Below are 27,462 nucleotides of genomic sequence, written 5' to 3'. Positions count from 1 at the left end.
CTCTGCAGCCTGAGGCATGCCAGACCCTTCCTCTGACTGCCTGGTTCCTTGTCTGTGTTGAATTTTGTTTTAAGTCCAGTTCTGCTGCCTCCTTCCCAACATTGTGATGGCCTGATTTTGAACCCCCTGCAACCTGGAGTGTGTTTCCCGAAAGCATCGTTAGTCAACTATGGTTGTAAGTCCCATTGAACTCTATTGGTAATGACGGAACTTGCGACCATAGTTTGCTTTGGGAAACGCACCCCTGGACGTTCCCCAAGGGTCACGGGTAAATCTGACTTTGACTGGGAAAGAGCCACCTTCCCCGGCTTGGAGGAGGAGCTCAGAGAGCTCTGGAGGTCTGAACCTAAACCTCACCCATATGGAGTTTTTCGAGGAGGAAATTCCTCCAGGGTGTCACTTGTCACCTAGAGTATCCAGGACAGTGCACTCTCTCTGGCCCTCATGATGGTCTGATGGTGCCATTACCTGAATGAATCGTTCACGTAATCCATTGACTCATATTTCTCGTTTACTGCAGCTCAAAGCTATTTTGATGACTGATTTTGATTTCAGACAGACATGCGCTTAACAACGGCTTCTGAAGATGAAGAAGCTTCAACGTGCATGGACTTGTGGTGCGCTATGCTACATCACAACATCCACATGTTCGGCCAATCTGATTGCTGTTTAGACACCGGATAGTGAAGGTATAGAGCATTTTACGGCAAGTTGACAACAACAACCAGAAAGAATCATTTTTATTTCCTCGTTCATCACTTAAAATTTTTTGTCAAGTATATTGCTTTCACTGTAAAATTTTTGATATATCAGAGATGATAATCCTTGACTCCAAACTTTAATGAAATGTATGAAAACATGTCCATCCATCGCACGAATAATAAATTGGTAAACACATTAGTTAACATTTATAACAAAATAAACACAAAAGCAACATACCTTTTAATAGAAAAAGAAAGTAAAAATTAGGTTGGCTGAAGAAGACATTGACACAATGACCAGAAGAAATTAACTCCTGCTCATATGACGCACATGGAAACCCAGTACATTTTATAGCTGTCTCAACAACCGTGTTTAAGTTTTAAATGCATTATATATGTCCAAATACATGAATGCTATCAATAAAATTAACCTGTTAATGAGTTGGAGCATAAAAAATTGTTCATACCCATAGCAAAGTCTATAGATGCCAAGAGGCAAAACTCTGATGCTTTTGTGTAGCTTTAATGTACTTTTCTTTTTTTCTTTTTTTTTTTACAAAGCAACTGATATTGCCATAGTGACAACAAAAAGCTAGTGGACTGCCGAGTCACTTTCACTGATTAAACACAATGTGTGTGGGAACAAACAGGGAAAATAAAAACTCAGCAGCAATGAGGCTCTTTAGGATCAGGAATGAGGAATCTGCTTTACAGACACGCCTGTTTTGCACACGTCATTCAAAAACAGAACCAGGAAACAGGAACCACATTTCCACATTTCAGTTCAGGGAAAGTGAAACTGAAGTGTAGTTGAGCTGTTGTGTGTTTGTGTCTCTGCAGTAAAATGGCAGAAGCCAGATTTTCTCAGGATGAGTTCATGTGTTCAGTGTGTCTGGATCTCCTGAAGGATCCAGTGACCACTTCCTGTGGACACAGTTACTGTAAGAGCTGTATTACAAACTGCTGGGATCAGGAGGATCAGATGAGAGTCTACAGCTGCCCTCAGTGCAGACAGACCTTCAGTCCAAGACCTGCTTTAGCTAAAAACACCATGCTGGCTGAAGTGGTGGAGAAACTGAAGAAGACTAAAATTACTGCTGACTGTTACGCTGGAGCTGGAGATGTGCAGTGTGACGTCTGTACTGGAAGAAAACACAAAGCCGTCAAGTCCTGTCTGATGTGTCTGAACTCTTACTGCCAAAATCACCTTGATCAACATGAGAGTTGGTTTAAAGGAAAGAGTCACAATCTGACTGAAGCCACTGGACGACTGCAGGAGATGATCTGCCAGAAACATGACAAGATCCTTGAGGTTTTCTGCCGCACTGATCAGAAGTGTATATGTGTGCTCTGTATGGATGAACATAAAAACCACATTACTGTATCAGCTGCAGCACAGAGGACAGAGAAACAGGTATGAACTTAAAGAGGTCTCATAATGATCATTTACAGGTTCATATTTTTTGTATTTCTACTAGAATACATTTATATCATTTAATGTCTGTTTTCACCCTCTCTCTAAACACTGTTTTAATTTTAGTTTCTTTAAAACCCACCTTCCGAAAATCGCAGTCGGTTCTGATTGGTCAGCTGGTCTCAGTCTGTTGTGATTGATCTACTGCGTAGACTGTGTGTCGGAAATATAAGGCGCCTTACCATAAATAGCAATTGGGAGGTGGAGGAATGCCGGAAGAATAGAGTGGTGCAGGTATGACATCATGTTGTTGGCCAGTCGGCAGTTAGTATTACTCTGGTTCCATCAACAAAATCCCAATAGGATTTTTCCATAGGCTTGTGGTTTATCGCCAAAAAAAAAAAAAAAATTAAAAAGATAAAGGTAGGCTATAAACAAACTACACCACAGTCCCATGACTTGTCACCATCACTAAGCTTCCTACAACTCTTTTGTTTTTTATCTAAAAACAATTTCCCAGAACCTTTGAGTTAGAATAGTTTATAAGAGCACCGTTATGAGCATAATGAGACTGTAAAAGTGGACTGAGTTTACCTGTTTGACGTGATGATGTTTAATCTCCCCAGCCTCTGTAGTCCCATTTAGCCACTTGTTAGCAACTGCCTTTTTCAAGACACGTCACAGCTTCAAAAGATCTCAAGTGGGGTAATACTGTTGTATTTTATGTTGTAGAATAAAACGTAAAAGTGTCTTGATCTTGTGTTTTCCACAAACCTCATTTCAGCCATTTAACCCTTTCGATCGTGAGTTTAAAATATTCTAACTGTCCCCCCAGAGTGAGTTTTTTTAAGGCGACCGTTATTTTAGAACGTTTGCCTTTAATGTTTCCATGGCGACGCGTCTTGCGTGTCACGAGCGCTGAACGCAGCAACAATAACACTGTATGACAGATGGATCGCTATTATTTAGTTTTTCCTTTTATATTTAAAATATTCGCAAAATTGCTTACCATGTCATCAACTATATGATATTCCGATTCTCAAATATGTGTAAGTGAGTGTGCTTTGTCGTTTTAAAACCTTTATAAATGATCTTTATCTTGATCTATAATGCCAGATGGGCGCCGCCATCTTCGTTTGCGCTGCAGTTCACAGAATCCTGTCAGTCGGATTTACAGCAGGTGAATTCATCAATTTCTCCCGAAATATATGCAAGTAAGTGGCTGGTGAACTGGAAGAATAATAGAGTAAACTTTATAGTTACTTAGGCCCATTATGTGCGTCTGATATTAATAAATGTCGGCAAATATATTTGTTATTGCTGCTTCCACTGATGTCGGACATCAGTGTGTATTTTATAAAACTCTTAATGTATTGTTTTAATGGTGATTATGCATATTTAAATGTCTGAAACCTTAAAAGAAACATTATGTGGCTGAAAACGCTGCATAGCTGTGATATATGACAAGAGCTGCGCGTGTCCGTCTCGCAGCCAGAGCGCGAAAGCACAGTTTGAATCTGGCAGTTATGTGACGTCGCTGAACGTTCGAAATCCCATATGTGGTACCGTACGCCCAGGGGCACAGAAATAAAAATCCCATATGTGGGACCGTACCGCTCAAAGGGTTAAACAAAATCCCTTTCAAAAAAACCCATTGACTTCAGGACAGAAGTGCTAAACTGCTATCTCATTTGCGTGTTTGGCCTACAAAGTGTTGTCATAACTGCACCACTCTATAACTGTTGCTTATATACAGTATGTTTGTTATTATGATTGACAGGACTGAATGATTAGGCTCCTCCCAAACCTACGGTTGTAACCTCATTACGGTTGTAACCTCATTTAGCTCATGCTCTGGGCAGGAGTGATTTAAATGACGAATATTGTGACATGTTCATTCCTGGAAGAAAACTTGTTCAGGTAGTTCAGAATCAGTGACACCGATATAGAGAATAACTGCCGCTGGAGGGACTTCAACATCACACACTTCTCTACTATATAGTAGCCGAAAAACAGTATGTGACAAAAGATGTCTGAATTCTCAGTACTCATAAAAGAGTAGGCAAAAACTACTACTTCTGGTGAGATTCTGAAGTGTGCATATTGTGGACACTTTACTATACCATGAGGCAACAGGAGAGGATTTGTGGCAGTGAAGTGGATCACATGATATTGACAACATGGCAAATGTTGTACGTCTAGATTACATTAATACTACACACATTCATACTATATAGAACATACTTTTAGCAGTCACAAAGTAATTACTTATTCAAAATAAGTACCTACTCAAGAGATTATGAAATCCCGATAAAACTAGGCATTGATGAAATAATGCTGACACTAACCTCACCATGCAAGATCTTTAACCCCTCAATCTCACCACTTCACTGATACTGGATTCATATCTGTTTACTTGATGATTCATGTGATGTTTCTCCTGTTATTGGTTTGTCCTTTAGCACCAGCTGAAGGAGACACAGAGATTGTTCCAGCAGAGGATCCAGCAGAGAGAGAAAGATCTTCAGCAGCTGAGAGAGGCTGTGGAGTCTCATAAGGTGAGTCTGGAGAAGAAGAGAAGTTTGAGAAGTCTCAGTCAGGACTCACTGAAGCCACTGTGTGATTGTGATGTGTGTCCTAACAGCGCTCTGCACAGACAGCAGTGGAGGACAGTGAGAGGATCTTCACTGAGCTCATCCGCTCCATTGAGAGAAGCTGCTCTGAGGCCACACAGCGGATCAGAGATCAGGAAAAGACTGCAGTGAGTCGAGCTGAAGGACGACTGGAGCGACTGGAGCAGGAGATCATTGATCTGAGGAGGAGAGACGCTGAGCTGGAGCAGCTTTCACACACACAGGATCACATCCATTTCCTGCAGGTAACAGAGATCTAGAAGAACAGGATCATAGTGGACTTGAGCTAGAGACTCACAGAGAAACATTTCATGAGAGCAGAATGAGCCTTTGACTGAAGTGTTGATCTGTGTGTTCGGTTATTATATAATCATCAGTCAGACTCTCATCTGATCATCTTCTTTTGAGAAAAACACACTTACAAATGCAGTTCAGCTCTGGAAATCTCTTAGGAAACATTTTTCTGAAAGATATATTGAGCTTCCAGACAGCAACAGTTCAAAACTTCACTAATATTGAAAGTTTTTTTGTTTGTTTGTTTGTTTCAGATTCACCCTGATAGATTTCCCATCATCTCTTCACTCATCCTTTTAAAATCTATAATATAGGATAATAAAATGTTATAATAATTTGCATTATTAATTGTTGGTAACACATTGATGAACTTGACAGTGAAGTTCATAAACAGGAAGTGTTTCAGCATATTTAACACTTTGAGGAGAGTTACTAAAGATCAACAAGAGCTGCTCAAATCTGACAGCAGTGCAGGTTATTGGCTGAAGTGTGGAGGTGATGAGCTTTGATTTCTGTTTTCTGTAGAGTTTCCAGTCTCTCTCAGCTCCTCCTGAATCTACAGACATAAATGACGATCCCTTCAGTTCTCTCTCCTCTTTTGATGTTGTGAGAGAATCTGTCCATCAGCTGAGAGACAAACTGGAGGATTTCTGCAAAGAGGAGCTCAAGAAGATCTCTGACAGAGGTAAAGTCCTGGAGATTCATCTGCTCTCAGAAATGATCCTCCATCATCTCATATCATGTAGAAGATCATATTAGAAATGTCTTAGGAATGGATGCAGGGATGATTTTCTCTTGACATGATAATCACACTCTTCATGTCTGTTGAATTCCAGTCTCTTCCAACAACATTGTTCCCAGGACCAGGAATGACTTCCTACAATGTAAGTCACTAAGAAAACAAGCAGAAAAACTCACTGAGTGTGTTCATGTTCTTCCTGTAGAAGGAGAAAGAAAACATGACTGAAGAGTTTTATAGTTGATCATGTAAATGATGATTTGCACATATCTGGTAAACTGTACTGAGACACTGCTGATATATTGAACATGAAGAGTTCATATACATTAAAAGATCAGATTCATAATTCCTGATTCTGATGTGTTTTATCTCCATCAGATTCCCATCTGCTCACTCTGGATCTGAACACAGTGAATAAACGCCTCCATCTGTCTGAGAGGAACAGAGTGATTACTGTCACTAACACAGAGCATTTGTATCCTGATCATCCAGACAGATTTAATCTATATCAGCAGGTGTTGTGTAGAGAGAGTGTGCGTGGACGCTGTTACTGGGAGATTGAGTGGAGTGGTGGTGAATATGGTGTGGATATATCAGTGTCATATAAGAGCATCAGCAGGAAGGGACGGGGTAATGAGTGTGTGTTTGGAAATAATGATCAGTCCTGGAGTTTGTACTGCTCTTCCTCCAGATACATATTCTATTACAATAACATAAAGACTGAACTCCCTGTAAAGTCCATCAGCAGGAGAATAGGAGTGTATGTGGATCACAGTGCAGGAACTCTGTCCTTCTACAGTGTCTCTGGAGACACAATGATCCTCATCCACACAGTCCAGACCACATTCACTCAACCGCTCTATCCTGGGTTTAGTGTTTATTATAAATCATCAGTGAAATTGTGTAAATGAATCTGAATAGTAATAAGTCAATGTCTTATCAACTTCCTGCTTCGCTACTGTTCGGACGCTCTTGCTTACAGCTCTGTGCTTTGCTCTATTGCTTTCATATTTTATCTCCTAATTTTAACTACAGCAAATCAGCACAGTGCTCAAACGACAAATCTTGGCACCAACAAACTTTTTAACTGGAAGAATTGCTACAAAAAAGGGGACTTTTATCTAACCAGCCTCCCACTGACGGTAACCATCAGCTTACATTCCGGAGAAGGGAAAACACAGCTGCCTACATCCAAAAGCATTAGAAATAATATGCCTCCTCTGATTGAAGAATCTACCTGCTGCACAAACTGCCACAGACTTCTACAAAGGATTGCAGTTCTTGAAACAAAGTTACTTGCGGGACTATCAAACCAGACGGAACACACAACAGAGCTTCGTCTAGAATCTAGAATCTAATGCTCCTAAACAGACCGTACTGAGTGCCGAAACTGATCAACATACTAATCTATGGCACAAACGGAGCGAGACCCAAAGGCACTCGAGACATCAGATTGTTACGAGTATCACATATTAATGCAGTAGCATCCTCTACCCCAAACACTAGCTCCCTACCACCGCCAATACATCTAGAGAACAGATTTAAAGTGTTAATGAATGTGGGTGAGGAATCTCCAGACATGATGAATGTGGGTGACGAATCCCCAAACATGATCGGACACAGATCAAATCAGCCAGCAGCTAACACCGATGCTAACTGCCGCCCATGGTCGAGCAGACAGCGGCACTCAGCTCAGAGAGCAGCCGAGCCCAGGACTCTGAGAGTGGGTGACTCTATTATCAGAAACATTAGCAGCAGGGATACAACTACATGCTGCCTTCCACAAGCAACAGTTTCTGATGTAAACAGGGAACTTAAGAGCATTCTGATGAAATATAAAGTTGCAAATCGACTAATCATTCATGTGGGGAAGAATGATATTCGGAAGCAGCAGTCAGAACTCCTTAAAAGGGATTTCAATGAACTTTTTGAAATGCTTAGAAGACTAAAAGTTCAGTCGTTCATCAGTGGACCACTCCCAGCAAGAGGAACAAATAGATTTACACGGTTGCTTGGGCTTAACACATGGCTGCAAAAAACCTGCAACTTAAAAGGACTGAATTTCATCGACAACTTCAATCTTTTCTGGAGTCAGAGACAATTGTTCACACATGATGGCCTGCACCCAAACAAACTGGGCTCAAGAGTGCTAAAGGACAATATCTACTTCTCCCTCCATCATCCTTCAGCAGAGTGTGCAAATCCACTCAATCTGAATGGCACAAACACACCTGGACAGAGTACAACTGACCACAGGACTTCATTTCAGCACCTGAATGGACATGCGGTTGACACATCCCACAAGGTCAATGATAACACCACGCAGCCACAACAACCACTGCTCACGCACACAATCCTGACTGAGCCCTGCCCACAGAGCTCACAGAGAGACAGTGACGTGTTAGAACTGCTCCAAGATTCAGCACTCAAGGACAACTATAGCGAAAACAGCCAGGGAAGCCAGTACAAAAAATTACAGCCTCCTGTAACACCAGAGCAACAGCCCCTCTCACCAGACACGTTATCCCTCTCTCCATCATCCCCTCTTCTGTGCTTCTCAGAGAAAATGGAGGAACTGGTGTATGCTGGAACCAAACTCTCCCACTCTTTTGCTGCGAGCCCCCAGATATCAACAAAAAAACGGCAAAAAATCAAAAAAAGAAACAGCCCCTCCTAACTTTACTTTTGTGAGTGTCTGCAGAGCTGTTAGGAGAGGTGGAGGTGTAGCTGCTCTATTTAAAGATGTCTATCAATGCAAGCAAGTGTCATTTGGTGATTACTTGTCTTTTGAATACTTGGGTATTGTGTTAAAAGGTGCTCCTCACATTCTACTTACAGTTATTTACAGGCCTCCAAAATACTCTCCAGCCTTTGTGGAGGACTTTACAGAACTGTTATCAGCAATTTCCTCTGAGTTTGACTGTTTTGCTATTACTGGGGACTTTAACATCCACATAGAAAATGCAGAATCCAATATGGCAAAAGAAATCATAACTGTTTTGAATACTTTTGATCTGACTCAACATGTACATGGACCTACACACAATCGTGGACACACTCTAGATTTAATTATCAGTAAGGGTCTAAACATTTCATCCATTGTCATTAAGGATGTAGCACTATCTGATCATTTCTGTATTTTCTTTGATATATTGATCTCTCCGACTGTTGAAGCTAGATCTATCTCGGTCAAAAAGCGATGCTTAAATGAGAATACTAGTGTACTGTTTATGAAGGCTATATCTTTAACACCAAGCATATCTGCAGACTCGGTTGATTTTCTCCTTGATTCTTTTAACTCAAAAGTACAGAATGTTATAGATAACATTGCTCCTGTGAAAGTCAGGAAGAAGAGTGGCAGACAAAAAGCACCTTGGAGAAACTCAACAGCAGTGCAAAATATGAAAAGACAATGCATAAAAGCTGAGCGCATGTGGCGAAAGACAAAACTTGAAATCCACTATAACATCTATAAAGATATCCTTCATGCTTTCAATGTGGAACTAGGCAAATCTAGACAGACCTTCTTCTCAAATATTATAAACAGAAACTTAAACAACACCCGCACTCTTTTTGCTACTGTAGAGAGACTAACAAACCCCCCATCAACCTGCGCCCTTGACACACTTCCCACATGTTTTTTCAAAAGCGTGTTTAACTGTTTAGAAGCAGATCTCCTAGAAGTGGTAAACGCCTCATTTCTCTCTGGGACTTTTACAAAATCCCTGAAAACTGCAGTTGTTAAGCCCCTCCTGAAAAAGAGCAATCTGGATAACACCATATTGAGTAACTACAGACCAATCTCAAATCTTCCTTTCATAGGCAAGATCATTGAAAAAGTTGTTTTTAATCAGCTGAACAAATTCTTAAGCTTGAATGGATACTTTGACAACTTTCAATCTGGTTTCCGACCGCATCACAGCACAGAGACAGCACTCATAAAGATAATAAATGATATTCGCCTAAACACAGATTCAGGTAAATTATCAGTGCTGGTTCTTCTCGATCTCAGTGCTGCGTTTGACACTGTCGATCACAACGTTCTTCTTGACAGGCTGGAAAACTGGGTTGGGCTTTCTGGGATGGTCCTTAAATGGTTCAGGTCATACTTGTTGCAAATTAGCTCAAAATAAATATGAATAATTAATCATAACTAGTTATAATTAATTATTAATATTTTAATCAGTTAATAAAATTAACTTAATGTAATAAAATTAATATTACAATCAATTAACCTGTTGTTCAATGAACACACAGTGTTAATTGTTTATTAATTCTAAGAAATGTTCATTTCCAGGTTATGGGAAATGACAATCTTATTCTACTAAAAGCCTGTAGTCAGGACCGACATGAATAGGGACTCCTGTATATGAGCGCAAAACACAGACAACCTTACGTGTGACATGAACAAGACTTTATTAACTAGACTAAACACTTAAACTACTCTAACATTCACACACATACATGCATACAGTTTACCAAGAGAGAGAGGGCTAAAGCAGAGTACAGGAAGCAAGAGGTTACAGCATTGTTGTACATTTCAGCAGATCAACAGCCTTGAGCAAACCATCAGTTTAGTTTTAACAGGCCCTTCTTTCAAAGGGGTAAGGATACTCAATGTATCCGATAATGAGACTAAGTTTGATACTTGCATGTCTCTCCAAGTTGAATTAAAACTGTCCTGATGCAATTTGTGGAGGCTTCCGTTGAATCTTTGCTGATATTGTCTTGATGAAAGAGAACCAGTTGGATTCAGAGGATCTTTGGTGAATGGAAGGTCTAGGCCGAGGCCTGGCACAAGCTTGGGGTTCCTTAGAAGCTTCTAGCTTCTTACAGCATCATCTTGACGTCAGCATTTGTCAGTAAAAGAAAAGAAGAGGAGGACGAGCAGGAAAAACAGGGGTTCCTTGTGATCAGTGAATATAAGGGGTGAAGATGTCACACCCTCTTGAGGTGTCTGAGCCAATAAGGAGTTCCCCTTTCAGAGGGAAGTTTTACGAGTCTTTGTTCTGTAGCAAGATATTAGCATAAGACACTGGATTGGATGAATGAGAGAATAACCTTCTAGCTTCCTATAATTCTAACATGTCACAGAGTTAGTAACATGTAACATAAATTACCAAATAGGAAATTAAAGTTGGAGTCTGTAGATACCAAACATGCTGCCAATGTGATCTCAGTTAACTATACATTTGCAACTATGGAACATTAATACCAAAATAGTTCAAAAGAGAGAATTAATACATAGAATAAAGCCTATAAAAGGAAAGTCATGAGATGGGAAAATTGGATACATGTTTATACATTTCCCAAGTGGTTATATAGAGAATACATAGGATTAAGAGAGTTTATTTGTCCTTCTCAGGAAGAATGAGGCACTAGTCTCTCCAGAATTCTTCTGGATCATAAAAGTACCATAAAACTGTAACAGGACACCTAGGTTGGCCTGTGTGCTAGCAACATTGGGATGCTGGTTACAGTTTTAGGGGGATGAGTTCAGAGAACTTTGATAGTGAGAGTGAGTTTATGGGTAATTCATTAAATACAATGAATAATTGTGTGGCTGATTGGTCCAGACGTTACATACTTAGAAGGGAGAGGTTATTATGTGAGTATCGGTGACCATAAGTCTGAGTGGACATCCATGACATGCGGAGTCCCTCAAGGTTCAATACTCGCACCCCTCCTGTTCAACCTATATATGCTGCCACTGAGTCAAATAATGAGAAAGAACCAAATTGCATATCACAGCTATGCAGATGACACCCAGATTTACCTAGCCCTATCACCTAACGACTACAGCCCCATTGATTCCCTGTGCCAATGCATTGATGAAATTAAAAACTGGATGTGCCTAAACTTCCTTCAGTTAAACAAAGACAAAACTGAAGTCATTGCATTTGGAAACAAAGATGAAGTTCTCAAAGTGAACACGTACCTTCACTCTAGGGGTCAAACAACTAAAAATCAAGTCAGGAATCTTGTCGTGATTTTGGAGTCAGACCTGAGTTTCAATAGCCATGTAAAGACAATAACTAAATCAGCATATTATCATCTCAAAAATATTGCAAGAATTAGATGCTTTGTCTCCAGTCAAGACTTAGAGAAACTTGTTTTTTGCTTTCATCACCAGCAGGGTGGATTATTGTAATGGGCTCCTCACTGGCCTTCCCAGACCATAAGACAGCTGCAGCTCGTACAAAACGCTGCTGCCAGGATTCTGAGCAGAACCAGAAAATATGAACACATCACACCTGTCCTCAGGTCCTTGCACTGGCTTCCAGTTGCATTTAGAATTGATTTTAAAGTACTGTTACTTGTTTATAAATCACTCAATGGTCTAGGACCTCAATACATTGCAGATATGCTCAGAAGAGATCAGATGTGCTCCAACAGTAGCCACATTCAAATCCAGACTCAAAACACATCTTTTTATCTATGCATTTGCTGATTGAGCACTGTGCTATGTCCGAACAGTTTGCATTTTTTATTTTATACGTATTATCTTTTTTTTTCCTTTCCTGTTTTTATTTCATTTTTAATGTATTTTACATATTTTATGTATCATCTTGTTATTCCTGACTTTTAATGCATCTTAAATATTGCTGTCTGGTTGAAAGAGCTTGGAGAATTAGGAAGAAAGCATTTGTGATTAGGTTAAAATTTGGTAAATTTGGACAAACCATGGGGAAATTTGAGCTGTAGTGCATGGTTAAGATATCTCTGTCAGGATACTTTCCAAAGGGGGACATTTCCAAAGGGGAAATTTGAACTGCGTTGCATAGATAAGATATCTCCGGAAGGGGGATTGGGGTTGTGTGGCGCAGTTTGAGGTGTCTTGGCAAAAGGGGAGATTGAAACTTTGTTTATCAGTTCAAGGTGCCTTAACAGGTAGAGCTAGACAGCGGTCCTGACGTGTGAGGAAGATCCAGTTAGATCCGCTCTGATGGATAACAACAACAACAACAACAAAAAAACTCCCTGAAACTTCCTAGCTCTTCCATCCAGATAACAAAATTCTCTGTTTTTACTGTTATTTCCATTTCTTATGTTCTATTTTTATTCTTCTTTTTTATGTAAAGCACTTTGAATTGCCATTGTGTATGAAATGTGCTATACAAATAAAATTGCCTTGCCAATAATGCTTTGAGCTCATGATAAATCAGTAACAGTGAGATGTTGTAGAGTCTCTTATTTTCTCTTCATTATATTAATACTACAGCTGAACTTCTGTCAGTGAAATAAAATGTCAGAATAAATGTGTGTAATGAATCCTCATATAGACAGTAAGATCAGTGTGTGTTTGTGAGTCATGATGAGTGACGGTGTGTGTCTGTGCTTTTATGAAACTCTGTTTGTGTTGATGGAAATCAGTCATTCAGTTCTTATTGTAGTGTCACATAAATAATTAGGGCCAGAGCACCGATGGTGTGAGGACCCTGTTACGACCCGCTTGTTCCCAGCCCCAACATAAAAGAGGGATTCGACCACAAAATCAAATTCCAGAAAAATATTTATTAAATTAAACAAATTATACAAGCAAAATAATGAACTTAAAATCTAGGGGTATATCAGAAACAAAAAAAAAAAGAATAAAGAAATTACGCTACATGCACCAGGTCAACACAAAAATGAGTCACCCCTGAGGAATGTTCCCCAGAGAGTCCTCTAGGAATACACAGCCACTTTTTTACTGTTGGTAATCATCAATTAATGGGTGTGAACTAATTAGGAGCCCTGCATTCTGCACCAATAGGTTTAGTAGGCTGGGTGATGTCACAGACCCTATTGTAATTGCTCAGTCAATTCTTCTTCTTCCAAATGAATTGCATTTTTGAGGGCCTAAACATGCTCGACAACTCATGAAACTTTGCACGCGTGTCAGAAGTGGTGAAAATTTATGTCTGATTTGGGTTTCAGAATTAGGTGTGCCAAAATGGCTCGATAGCGCCACCTACAAAATTTCAATTAAGCGCCCTTCACGCTACGTTTCACATACAGGTATGAAATTTAGTAGACACGTGTAACAGCCCAATACCTACAAAAAAGTCCCTGGGTGCAAAATCTGAAAACCCAACAGGAAGTGAGATATTTTGAATTTTCTCTGCAAATTTTTTGCAGTTTTTGCTATTTCCAGATGTTGTATTTTAACAAACACCTCCTAGAGATTTAACCAGATCAACATCATATTTGGTCATTCTAATCTAAAGGCCTTTGCGATGTTAAATTGTGAAGATCTAGAGTTTTCACTGAAGGGCGTGTCTGTGGCGGCCTGACAAAGTTCAATGTTTCGCCATGAAACAGGAAGTTGTTGTAACTCAGTATACAATGTCGGATCTGCCCCAAACTTCACATGATTACATTGAGCAGGGCTTGAACCCATGTCATTCCTATTTCTATCAATGCCATATATTTTTTTTCTATCTGATTTTCTCTTCATTATTTTTTGATATACAGTGCATTTCAAAATGATTAACCAATGCTTTTCTACATGGAAACCACTTTTAAAATGTTAACAATCACAATATATTTCATGCACCTGTTGCAGAATTAGCTTGAGGGAATTCATCCTAACATTCTGAAAAGGAAGAGTTAGGTGTGCGTTGCGCAGGTGTGGCACTGCCACAACAACAACCCAGGCCAGGATAGATAACCCAAATTCATCCATGGCCATTATTTTATTGGCCATAATCCAATTTGTGTGCCCACTTAGAAAATTTGGATACTGCTGTTTATGGCGTTTTGTTTGCCTTGGTGCACCATCACTCACACATACTTTCACACATTTTCACACCCCCATTTTCTGGCCAGAGCATCATCTCTTTTTATCGATGTCTCCGCAGACAGTGAACTGAATAGGGAATGTCTATGGGTGGAATACCACCAAGTCCAATCGAATAACACCACTTCGATTTCGACGGAAACGACTGAACATAGACACTGTAGCATTCCCTGTTTGGACTCATGCAGTCAGACGATGTCAGTCACAATGGGTTTGAGATTTCTCAATATCTAATTGATCAAATAATCTTTTAGACCTAGGCATGCCACAGTTAGAAGAACCAAACACTTCTTTCAAATGTCTCTTAATTTTTTCATCTGGTTGACAATAGCAGTTACTCATTTTTATTTTAATAAAGCAAGTTCTTCTTTGCTTTTTTCGACATGTTGAATCAGCTTCGGAGCTCGTCGGTTCATCGGGCCATCTGATCATTCTGATTGGCTGTTCAGATACTGCCACCTGCTGGTTCGGACAGGCATATCATCTTACGCAAGCACAGAATGGATGTGCTACTTGGCCGTCGGCTGTCGAGCATCGGTTTGGTGTGTCAGGGTAACTTTGGACACAGACGCTGCCGACGTGAGCCAACCCCTCAATCTGCTTTCATTACCACTAGTTCGTCGGCATCAGCTTGGTGTATTCCTGCTTTAACACAGCAGGGACAGAACAGGATCTGCTAATGTTCTCCTGTCCAGATCAATTATGTAGGCTATTTAAAAAATTTTATTTAGTAATTTAAGTTTTAATGCTTTGCAAAGACTTCACAATACCAATTCTTTAAAATCATTAAAAAAAAAATCATTCAATTGTGAAAAGGACTGAGAGATATCCTAAGGAATAGGAAAACCAGGAAAAGAAATCTCTTCACACATATAATCATCTATTCCTTCTTCCCACGCTCAAAAATCGTGAGAAAAACACCAGTGAATGAAAGGGTGATCAGTCCACTTTCACTCTTCCCACATTTATCAAAATACGAGGTAATCCACTTTTACCAAATATGGCAAAAGCACAGCATGGAAATTTAAGGATCAATTTCCCAGCAGACAGCAGATGCAATTTCTTACCTGTCTGGAGAAATCCTGGATGAGCCCCCAAAACTGTAAGATTATTTTAATCTCTGTTTATTGTCCCTAGTCGTGCCTCATTCTCAGTTTGTCTTTTTCACTCATTGAGTGCATAGGCCTATGGTAAAAGAGTCATGAACATGACGCCAATCCGTTCACAAAAACTTCTCCCAATCTTACTTCTGTACATGGCTTTTATACATGTTCAGGGGGTGGTGTAGCAAATGTCCAATACATTCATGATATAGGAATGTGGTACATATAGAAAAAAAAGTCAAAATATGGTCAGCTTCTGGTCAAGTAACCAATCTTCCCAGAGCAGCCTTATGATCTTCTTTCCTAGACCAAGAAAGGGAGACCCTTTCTTGGCTGCTTTCCAAGAAACACACACACAAAGAGTACATTAAAAACAGATGTGTGATGAAACAAGAACAACTGCTGTTCTCCCCTCTCACTGTCACAGCCTTAAAGACCAGAAGAGAGAAAACAGGGAGAAACCGAGAAAGAAAAGTCAGGCTGATAAGATTTATCTTACAAAGTCTGTATATTAAACCGTTAAAAGGATTTGATGATCACTAGTCTAGTGATTGTACGTTATTCTTTGTCGTCATCATTCAGGTTGGATTTCAGCTTTAATGTATGTTTTTTTTTAAACAAAGCAGCTGATATTGCAAGCAGGAAGCTAGTGAACTGCCAAGTCACTTTCACTGATTAAACACATGGGAACACACATGGAAGCTCTTTAGGACCAGGAATGTGGAATCTGCTTTACAGACACGCCTGTTTTGCACACATCACTCAAACACAGAACCAGGAAACAGGAATCACATGACTTCAGAGGAACTGAAACTGAAGTTTAGTTGAGCTGTTGTGTGTTTGTGTCTCTGTATTCATGCAGTAAAATGGCAGAAGCCAGAATTTCTCAGGATGAGTTCCTGTGTCCAGTGTGTCTGGATCTCCTGAAGGATCCAGTGACCACTTCCTGTGGACACAGTTACTGTAAGAGCTGTATTACAGACTGCTGGGATCAGGAGGATCAGATGAGAGTCTACAGCTGCCCTCAGTGCAGACAGACCTTCAGTCCAAGACCTGCTTTAGCTAAAAACACCATGTTGGCTGAAGTGGTGGAGAAACTGAAGAAGATTAAACTTCCTGCTGACTGTTACGCTGGAGCTGGAGATGTGCAGTGTGACGTCTGTACTGGAAGAAAACACAAAGCCGTCAAGTCCTGTCTGGTGTGTCTGGAGTCTTACTGTCAAACTCATTTTGAACGTCATGAGGATTTTCACTCACGTAAGCCACATAAAGTGACTGATGCCACTGGACGACTGCAGGAGATGATCTGCCAGAAACACGACAAGATCCTTGAGGTTTTCTGCCACACTGATCAGAAGTGTATATGTGTGCTGTGTATGGATGAACATAAAAACCACGACACTGTATCAGCTGCAGCACAGAGGACAGAGAATCAGGTATGAACTTCAAGAGGTCTCATTATGCTCATTTACAGGCTCATAATTTTGTTATAGGGTCTACTAGAATATATTTACATCATTTAACGTCTGTTTTCACCCTCTCTCTAAACACTGCTTTAGTTTCAGTTTCTTTAAAACCTGACTTCCGAAAACCGCAGTCTGCTCTGATTGGTCAGCTGGTCTCAGTCTGTTGTGATTGAGGGGTGGGAGGGATGGAGACAAAGACAAAGCCATGTGCTGACACACAACACAAACAGAGACACATTAAAACAAAGACAAGACTGACAAGGCTGCCAGGGCAGAACCCTGACAAAAGGACTGAACCGAAACAGTATCTGGCAAGATAGTAATCGCCTTCAAATTTTCCTGCTCACCTGTAAGATATACCGAACCATTCATAATAAATGGGCAGTATAAGTTGGTATGCGAATTAAAAGAATTATATGCAGTTAGAGCAGTATGAACCAAAGCAGCTCCCTTTAGTTTCTCAGGGGGTTTACCCTGATTCCAGCGCTTACAATCTGCAATCAAATGTCCTGGCTCGTGACAGAAAAAACTGTTGTGAAACTCTTTCTCCCTCACAAGACACATTTGTGCTATGAAACACATTCGAGGCTGCCTCTCTATTCCCCCATTTTCCCTTGCGCTTATTAAAAACTCTCAAGCTGTTTTTCACAGAAAATTCAACAGATGAACCGGATTTCTCTCTACAGACAGGCAGAGTAAAAACAAGCACAAATTCTTCTGCCAAAACAGCTGCACTAGTCATGGATAATACCTTCTGTTCGTTTAAATACACAACAATGTCCTCTGAAACACAACTCTTAAAATTACTCAAACATTGTAACTCTGCTGGCTGCACACCATTTGTCAAACAACACAGTTTTCTCACAAGCAAACTCACCAAATGTTTGACTGCTAATTTTCTGGCGATATGCTAATTCGTACACTCTCAAAACAGCAGCTTTAACAGTATCATAATTCAAAATTTGCTCAATAGGTAAGGCTGTACATAGACTCACCAACAGATGAAACTGGTACATTCACTGATGAACGAGGAGATGGAGGTCTAGATCTAGGCATAGGCACAGGCACAGGCACATTTGATGGCGATTTGGCTTGTAGTTCCAAGCTTTGTCATTTAAGTTTATTATCAGCCTCTAACTCCAGAGTCCAAAAATGAAAAAAGCTGTGCATCATAGTCCTGTTTCTTTAACTGTAGATTCCTCCGTGGTAGGAAACAACGTAAACAACGTTAAATCAAATTCCATATTTATGCCCCTTAAACTTGTACCGCACCAAAGGAAAATAAAGGCAAACAAACTGTGTTTAACTATATCAGTTACCTTCATTGATACGCAATGGACAAGCCTCCAATTTATGTTACGATCCCTGTTGTAGGTCAGGGTGTAACATAAATGACACAACAATACTTTTGAATCACTCATTTTTATTTTATTTTCTCATTTTATTGTTTGTTTTTCAGTGTGTTATTATTTTGTATGCAAAACCATTTCTTGAAAAAAAAGAGAAAATCATACAAGTTTGTAAAGACATGAGGTTGACTAAACAATGAAAGAATTTCCATTTCTGTGTGAACTATCCCTATTAATCTAGTCAGTGATTAAATAATGCTGGAGCTATGACTGAATCTATAATCTTAACATGAAAGATCTTTAACCCCTCAGTCTCACGACTTCACGGATACTGGATTCATATCTGTTTACCTGATGATTTATGTGATGTTTCTCCTGTCATTGGTTTGTCCTTTAGCACCAGCTGAAGGAGACGCAGAGGTTGTTCCAGCAGAGGATCCAGCAGAGAGAGAAAGATCTTCAGCAGCTGAGAGAGGCTGTGGAGTCTCATAAGGTGAGTCTGGAGAAGAAGAGAAGTTTGAGAAGTCTCAGTCAGGACTCACTGAAGCCACTGTGTGATTGTGATGTGTGTCCTAACAGCGCTCTGCACAGACAGCAGTGGAGGACAGTGAGAGGATCTTCACTGAGCTCATCCGCTCCATTGAGAGAAGCCGCTCTGAGGCCACACAGCGGATCAGAGATCAGGAAAAGACTGCAGTGAGTCGAGCTGAAGGACGACTGGAGCGACTGGAGCAGGAGATCATTGATCTGAGGAGGAGAGACGCTGAGCTGGAGCAGCTTTCACACACACAGGATCACATCCATTTCCTGCAGGTAACAGAGATCTAGAAGAACAGGATCATAGTGGACTTGAGCAAGAGACTCACAGAGAAAAATTTCATGAGAGCAGAATGAGCCGTTGACTGAAGTGTTGATCTGTGTGTTCGGTTATTATATCATCATCAGTCAGACTCTCATCTGATCATCTTCTTTTGAGAGAAACACACTTACAAATGCAGTTCAGCTCTGGAAATCTCTTAGGAAACATTTTTCTGAGAGATATATTGAGCTTCCAGACAGCAACAGCTGAAAACTTCACTAATATTTAAACTTTTTGTTTGTTTGTTTCAGTTTCACCCAGCTAGATTTCCCATCATCTCTGGTCCGTGTACGTTTTGATAGTTTGTTTTCCAATTTGAAATGAAATACGCAGAAACGAGAAAACGGTCGTTTCCCGTTTTTTCGTTTGTTAAAAAAAACCGGAAAAACAAGATTTTGACTCGATTTTCGTTTTTTCGGGTCACGGATAGAAAACGGTCAATACACGCCCCTTTCAGCCGATTGGTCAATCAAATCTGAGCCAGTGACGTCATCTTCAGTTCGTTCAACAAAATAACAGTCCTCTGTCGCTATATCAGTAGATGTCATAAATCGGCTTTCTTCTGTGCAACCTAACACGTATTTCACAGAAATAGTTTGCACAGATAAAAAAAGTTTAAAAAACCTACAGTAAATTTAATTAAGTCTGTTTTTAAGCTGTCATTGTGTTTTTAAAATGTAAAATGTAAATGCCTCTACATCTGTTACCAAGCGCATGACATCCTTTGGGCTACTACCACCGATCAATAGACTATACATAATGATAGACTATTCTCTATTATAGATCAGTGGCTACTGCACTCATTTTTTTTTCTTATTTTAATGTTTTGTTTATATTTTATACATTTAAATTCAATCATTTAGCAGACGCTTTCCTTGCAGTAGACTATGCAGTCATATTAGAAAATAGGCTATCCACTAGGTGGCAACACCTAATAACGGTATCACCATCGGGGGGCTTTTTAGTTTTCCTTAGCTTATAAATGGCCATGCAGATTTTATCTCTTAAATTAAACACTTTTATGAACACAGTGAACATTATCATATGTCACAGTTTACTTGCTATCCTCACTTTTTCTGTCTTTTCTTCGCTTTTGAATGAATTAGCTATAAATGGCCCTGAACATTTTACTTTCAATTTCGATTTAACGGCTATTGGTGATTCTGCGTCAATTGCTTTAGTGGACAACAGCAAAACAAAAACTCTCGTATATTAAACATAGAACTTTTATTATCTTTGTAATTATTTTATTATCTTTTATCATCTTTATAATTATTTTATTTTGTAAATATTTGTGGCTTAAACAGCGGGAAAATTTACTGTATGCAGTTCTGTGGATGTTTTGAAAAACTTAAACTAAACGAAAATTATTGTTGCCTTGTCAATATAATTTCTGTTTCCCCCCCCGACTTTCAACTGATGCGATCATCGTTTCATTAACCGACAAGATTATATTAAATTAGAATTAAACGAAATTTGATCAATGTCTGTGAATCATTAAAAAAATCCCAGGGGTTTAGTTTTAGCCTATGAACAAATAGCAGAAAAAACAACAGAACATGAGGATTCATCATCATCACGCACCTGCCGCGCTTCTGTGAACGAAAAAAATGATTAAATTATATAAAAGGAATAAATAGCATATGTCTATGCACGAAATTTATTTCACTTAAGTAATTAACTTATTACCAAAATGAAAGGGGAAAAAATGCGACAATATGAGTGTCGGTTCATTTTTGAGAAGTTCACAGAAAGGAAACTGAGACAGCAGAAAATTTCTTTGTTTATTTTACGAGCAATGTTTTGTTTTTATTGTGAGTGTACAAAAATAATAGGCCTATTTAACCATTCACAGATTCGAATGGTGTTACATTGACCATAAATGTCTGAGTATTTTAAGTTGTTTCCGCTTTTATAAGAAAATTCAAGTGAACGCGTCGGCGCCTCACTCACACACAACATCAGTTTTAGTAACTTGACATCACAGCCTGTAACTGTCAAAATAACATACATTCAACCAAATATGTAAAAAGTTATACTGCTCATTTTAAGTAGTCTGTGTAGGCTACAATAAAAGCGTTTAAATAATAAATATAGTTTAGCCTCCAAATCGTGAAAATTGAAACATTTGGATTTGTGTCAAATTAGAGAGAACGCCGGTTTCTGTTTCAGTTCAGCTTTAAACTAATTCGTTTTGGCTTAACATTTATATATTATTTTTGTCATAACTAAAATAGCTATGTAGCTGTAATTTTGATCTTTAATGTTTGATCTTTAGATATTCCCTCAATCTTTTAACCAAAGGGTTATTAACATTAGCCTATATTCAGCAGGCAATGTTAGGCTAAATAAAATAAAAAAATAGAGATGAGCTATTGTTCGTTTTTAAAAATTTCTTACACTACGTATTTATTGTGATTTAATCTATTTATTCAAAATAGAATAAAATAAAAACTGTAGTTTTTTTTTTTTTTTTTTTTAATCTGCGCTTTTCATCCGCTCCTCTGTGTGGGTAGTGCAGTTTCACTATGCATTACAACAGTCTGTGTGCTGATTAACATTTCTGAAATAAATATTCTGTGAAATACGCGTTAGGTTGCACAGAAGAAAGCCGATTTATGACATCTACTGATATAGCGGCAGAGGACTGTTATTTTGTTGAACGAACTGGAGACGACGTCACTGGCTCAGATTTGATTGACCAATCGGCTGAAAGGGGCGTGTATGACCGCCCACATGTGGAAAACGAGTTTTGAAGTTGTGTTTCTGTTTTCTATCCGTGACCCGAAAAAACGAAAATCGAGTCAAAATCTCGTTTTTCCGGTTTTTTTAACAAACGAAAAAACGGAAAACGACGTTTTCTCGTTTCTGCGTATTTCATTTCAAATTGGAAAACAAACTATCAAAACGTACACGGACCATCTCTTTACTCATCCTTTTAAAATCTTTGACTTATACTACACTTTGAGTAATGTTTACCAAAATCAGATAATCTTGCTAAACCTAAACCTGCTAAAAAACTATTTGTTGGTAACACTGATGAATTTGACAGTGAAGTCCATAAACAGGAAGTGGGCTGTATATTAGCAATGCTTCAGCGTATTTGCTTTGAGGAGAGTTACCAAAAGTCAACAAGATCCACTCAAATCTGACAGTAGTGCAGGTTATTGGCTGAAGTGTGGAGGTGATGAGCTTTGATTTCTGTTTTCTGTAGAGTTTCCAGTCTCTCTCAGCTCCTCCTGAATCTACAGACGTAAATGACGATCTCTTCAGTTCTCTCTCCTCTTTTGATGTCTTGAGAGAATCTGTCCGTCAGCTGAGAGACAAACTGGAGGATTTCTGCAAAGAGGAGCTGAAGAAGGTCTCTGACAGAGGTAAAGTCCTGGAGATTCATCTGCTCTCAGAAATTATCCTTATGTAGAAGATTATATTAGAAATGTCTTAGGAACAAATGCAGGGATCATTTTCTCCTGACATGATAATCACACTCTTCATGTCTGTTGATTTCCACAGTCACTTTCACCAACATTGCTCCCAGGACCAGGAACGACTTCCTACAATGTAAGTCACTAAGAAAACAAGCAGAAAAACTCACTGAGTGTGTTCATGTTCTTCCTGTAGAAGGAGAAAGAAAACATGACAGAAGAGTTTGATAGTTGATCATATAAATGATGATTTGCACATATCTGGTAAACTGTACTGAGACACTGATGATATATTGAACATGAAGAATTCAGATACATTAAAAGATCAGATTCATAATTCCTGATTCTGATGTTTTATCTCCATCAGATTCCCATCAGCTCACTCTGGATATGAACACAGCACATAAAAACCTCCGTCTGTCTGAGAGGAACAGAGTGATTACTTACACTGACACAGATCAGCCGTATCCTGATCATCCAGACAGATTTGATTATTATCTTGAGGTGTTGTGTAGAGAGAGTGTGTGTGATCGACGCTGTTACTGGGAGATTAAGAAGAGTGGGAATAATGTGTATATATCAGTGTCATATAAGAGCATCAGAAGGAAGGGACAGGGTAATGAGTGTCGGTTTGGATTTAATGATCAGTCCTGGAGTTTGTTCTGCTCTTCCTCCAGTTACTCATTCATACACAATAGCATAAAAACTAAACTCCCTGTAGTGTCCATCAGCAGTAGAATAGGAGTGTATGTGGATCACAGTGCAGGAACTCTGTCCTTCTACAGTGTCTCTGACACAATGAGCCTCATCCACACAGTCCAGACCACATTCACTCAACCGCTCTATCCTGGGTTTAGTGTTGGTTCTGGATCATCAGTGAAACTGTGTTGATGAATCAGAATAGAATATAGAGAGATTCTACCCATAATGCTTTGAGCCAAAGACTATAGAATAATACAAGAGCCGTTTCTCAATATACTTGTCTGTACTTGTGTTCTGGTGGACTTGTGAAACGTCATCAGTCGCTGTTCAAGTACTGTTCCAATTCAAATTTCGCATCTAACCAAGTATAGTTCAAGTCCCCGGATGTGTTCTTGATCCGCCTCTTTTATCGAGAATGCATCGAGAGGTGACTTCTGCAGACTTGAGACAGCCAGGTATCCCAGAATGCATCTTGCACTAACCAGTAAGCGTCAATAGTAAAGGAGAAAACCCACAGAATTTAAACATATTACTGTTATTATGTCATAAAACGTAGTTTTAAGAGTTTTTCAGGCGAGAATGTGCTGGTTTAAAGCTCAAATTTGTGGTTTATTGATATAGATAGCGCCTTTCTGAAAATTTAATCTGACGTTGTCGGTTGTGAGACCGACGTTGTGAGATCCAGGTGATCACCAGACGCTCAGCGCTCATGTACCCAGCCGAGAGCAGTCATACCTCGGCGAGTCCTTCTGACATTTGCCGCTGGCTCCGTTTTGGCTGAGGGCAACGTGACTATATGGCTATTTAACGTTTGTATTCTACTAAAGCGCTGATTTTGTATGCTTGACTGAATTGTTTGCTTTATTTCTTATTGTATATTCTTATACCTTTTATAATGGCTATTATTGATCATTAAAACTGACATTTAACAAAAAGAGACAGGGTTGTGTTTTATGTTATAGCCTATTTCATTTCATTATAGTGAAGAAAATCAGAGTAAGGCAAGGCAAGGCAAGGCAATTTTATTTGTATAGCACATTTCATACACAATGGTAATTCAAAGTGCTTTACATAAAGAAGAAGAATAAAAATAGAACATAAGGAATAGAAATAACAGTAAAAACAGAAATTTTGCTATCTGGATGGATGAGCTAGGAAGTCTTAGGGAGTTTTTTGTTGTTGTTGTTGTCATCCTCAGAGTGGATCTAAACGGATCTATCCATCAGAGCAGATCTGAATGGATCTTCCTCACACGACAGGACTGCTACCTGTTAAGGCACTTCAAACTGATAAACAAAGTTTCAATCTCCCCTTTTGCCAAGACACCTCAAACTGCACCACACAGCCCTAATCCCCCTTCCGGAGATATCTTATCTATGCAATGCAGTTCAAATTTCCCCTTTGGAAAGTGTCCTGACTGTAATCCAGAGATATCTTAACCATGCACTACAGCTCAAATTTCCCCATGGTTTGTCCCCTTATCCAAATTTACCAAATTTTAACCTGATCACAAATGCTTTCTTCCTTATTCTCCCAGCTCTTTCAAACAGACAGCAATATTTAAAATGCATTAAAAGTCAGAATAACAAGATGATACATAAAAGATATAAAATACATTAAAAATGAAATAAAAACAGGAATAAAAGAATAAAAAGATAATACGTATAAAATAAAATGCAAACAGTTCGGACATAGCACAGTGCTCAATCAGCAAATGCATAGATAAAAAGATGTGTTTTGAGTCTGGATTTGAATGTGGCTACTGTTGGAGCACACCTGATGTCACAATCACTGTCAGTTTCTGGACTACACTTCCCACAATCCTCCCTGCCAATCACATGCACTCACTCCACCAATCACCTGTTGCCACATACAGCCATGCACACTCCACACTAATCACCAAACCCAGCTGATACACATTACCAGCTGCGGCTGGTGTAACGGCTAAAAGCAGACTCTCCTTGCTTTGAGTGAACCCTTGGTATTTCTAAATGACTTGATCCTGATGATCTGAGTGATCTGTTAGGTTTATATTCTATGAGCATATCTGCAATGTATTGAGGTCCTAGGCCATTGAGTGATTTATAAACAAGTAACAGTACTTTAAAATCAATTCTAAATGCAACTGGAAGCCAGTGCAAGGACCTGAGGACTGGTGTGATGTGTTCATGTTTTCAGGTTCTGCTCAGTATCCTGGCAGCAGCGTTCTGTACGAGCTGCAGCCGTCTTATGGTCTTTTTGGGGAGACCAGTGAGGAGCCCATTACAATAATCAACCCTGCTGGTGATGAAAGCATAAACAAGTTTCTCTAAGTCTTGACTGGAGACAAAGCATCTAATTCTTGAAATATTTTTGAGATGATAATATGCTGATTTAGTTACTGTCTTTACATGGCTACTGAAACTCAGGTCTGACTCCAAAATCACACCAAGATTCCTGACTTGATTTTTAGTTGTTTGACCCCTAGAGTGAAGGTACGTGTTCACTTTGAGAACTTCATCTTTGTTTCCAAACGCAATGATTTCAGTTTTGTCTTTGTTTAACTGAAGGAAGTTTAGGCACATCCAGTTTTTAATTTCATCAATGCATTGGCACAGGGAGTCAATAGGGCTGTAGTCGTTAGGTGATAGGGCTAGGTAAATCTGGGTGTCATCTGCATAGCTGTGATATGCAATTTGGTTCTTTCTCATTATTTGACTCAGTGGCAGCATATATAGGTTGAACAGGAGGGGTGCGAGTATTGAACCTTGAGGGACTCCGCATGTCATGGATGTCCACTCAGACTTATGGTCACCAATACTCACATAATAACCTCTCCCTTCTAAGTATGACCTGAACCATTTAAGGACCATCCCAGAAAGCCCAACCCAGTTTTCCCAATAGGGTCTGGATGCAGACTTGCACTTGCACTGTCAGACTTGCACTGTCAGACAGCTGCACTTCCGCAAGTGATGTCACTTGCAGTCGACACCTGCAGTCTTCGTACCTGCGCCATTTGCAATCGACGTATAGTGGGACCTGTTGGATTAAGACTTTCGAAGTCGTTCTAGAATCATGAAGTCGTTCAAGAATCATTGATGTAAGTGCATACATGTATCTCTGTGTTTATTATACGTTTTATTAGAGGTTTAATCTCTGATATACAAAATTGTTTGTCAACGTATTCGCTGCTCATTTGTTTAAAAAGTTGCATTGACTGTATAGCCTAACTAGCCAGCCATGGAACCGTCACTGTCTTAAATACAGCTAAACTACTGAACGGAATGATATATGCTGTCGTAAGCTAATTATATGGCGTATAGGTAAACTAATGTATAGTGGAAGTGATTGTGGTGTTACTGATTTTCTAACTGAAATGAATGACACAATTAAATGTGGTGTTTAATTAGCAAAATAGGTAGTGTGATACGTATTGTAAAACACCACATTTGATATTTTGTCCTGCTCCTACCCTGTTTCTCAGATCAGATTATTACATTTGAGTGACATTTCCTACATTTCCTATTTTCTTCTATCCTGCTCTTACAGATGCATCAATCAATATTATTACTTTTGCCACAGTGCACTTCATGTTGCACTATGTATCACTGCAGTTTATGCCCTGCCCTGAAGCCAACCACCCTGAAAAAAATCAAGCAACACTGGGAAGTCCATTTAAAAAAGGCAATTGTTTTCCAAGGTAAGTTTGTTACTCTATTTTATTGGAGCTGTAGCTTACTTATAGAGGCTCAAACACAGTCATAGATAATTATCCTTAAAATAAATATTACAGTGTGCTGCTCTGTAACAATTTGTGCTGTGTAAACCACTATTTAAATAAAGACTTCAAAGTTAGTGTACCTAATTATGTCATCGCCTGGCTATTGATTGCTTTTTCAAAATTTATTGAATATTGATTTCTAATGATGCTTTGGTATTGTTTTTCCTGATTTTTATACTGAGCTTTATCTACAGACAAAAGATTATGTCGTTCTGCCATTTGCCCTGCAGAACTG

At 39.2% G+C, this 27,462-nt stretch overlaps 1 protein-coding gene across 1 annotated transcript; it reads left to right on the top strand.

Moving 5' to 3' along the window:
- Nucleotides 1-512: 512 nt before the first annotated feature.
- On the top strand, nt 513-27,123 carry LOC137025161 (uncharacterized). The gene is made up of 14 exons (XM_067393193.1): nt 513-2,115; nt 4,578-4,673; nt 4,760-4,993; nt 5,568-5,727; nt 5,879-5,926; nt 6,160-6,684; nt 7,359-8,359; nt 16,491-17,102; nt 18,879-18,974; nt 19,061-19,294; nt 22,555-22,714; nt 22,854-22,901; nt 23,133-26,546; nt 26,996-27,123. The coding sequence occupies exons 1-13, from the start codon at nt 1,546-1,548 to the stop codon at nt 23,654-23,656; spliced, it is 4,308 nt and encodes a 1,435-aa protein (XP_067249294.1). The 5' UTR covers nt 513-1,545; the 3' UTR covers nt 23,657-26,546; nt 26,996-27,123.
- The last annotated feature ends 339 nt before the right edge of the window (nt 27,124-27,462 follow it).

Source organism: Chanodichthys erythropterus, chromosome 8, assembly GCF_024489055.1.
Source record: "Chanodichthys erythropterus isolate Z2021 chromosome 8, ASM2448905v1, whole genome shotgun sequence".
NCBI classification, from domain to species: domain Eukaryota; kingdom Metazoa; phylum Chordata; class Actinopteri; order Cypriniformes; family Xenocyprididae; genus Chanodichthys; species Chanodichthys erythropterus.
Note: the sequence above shows the minus strand (reverse complement) of the source record. Positions and strands in the feature narration are given on the sequence as shown.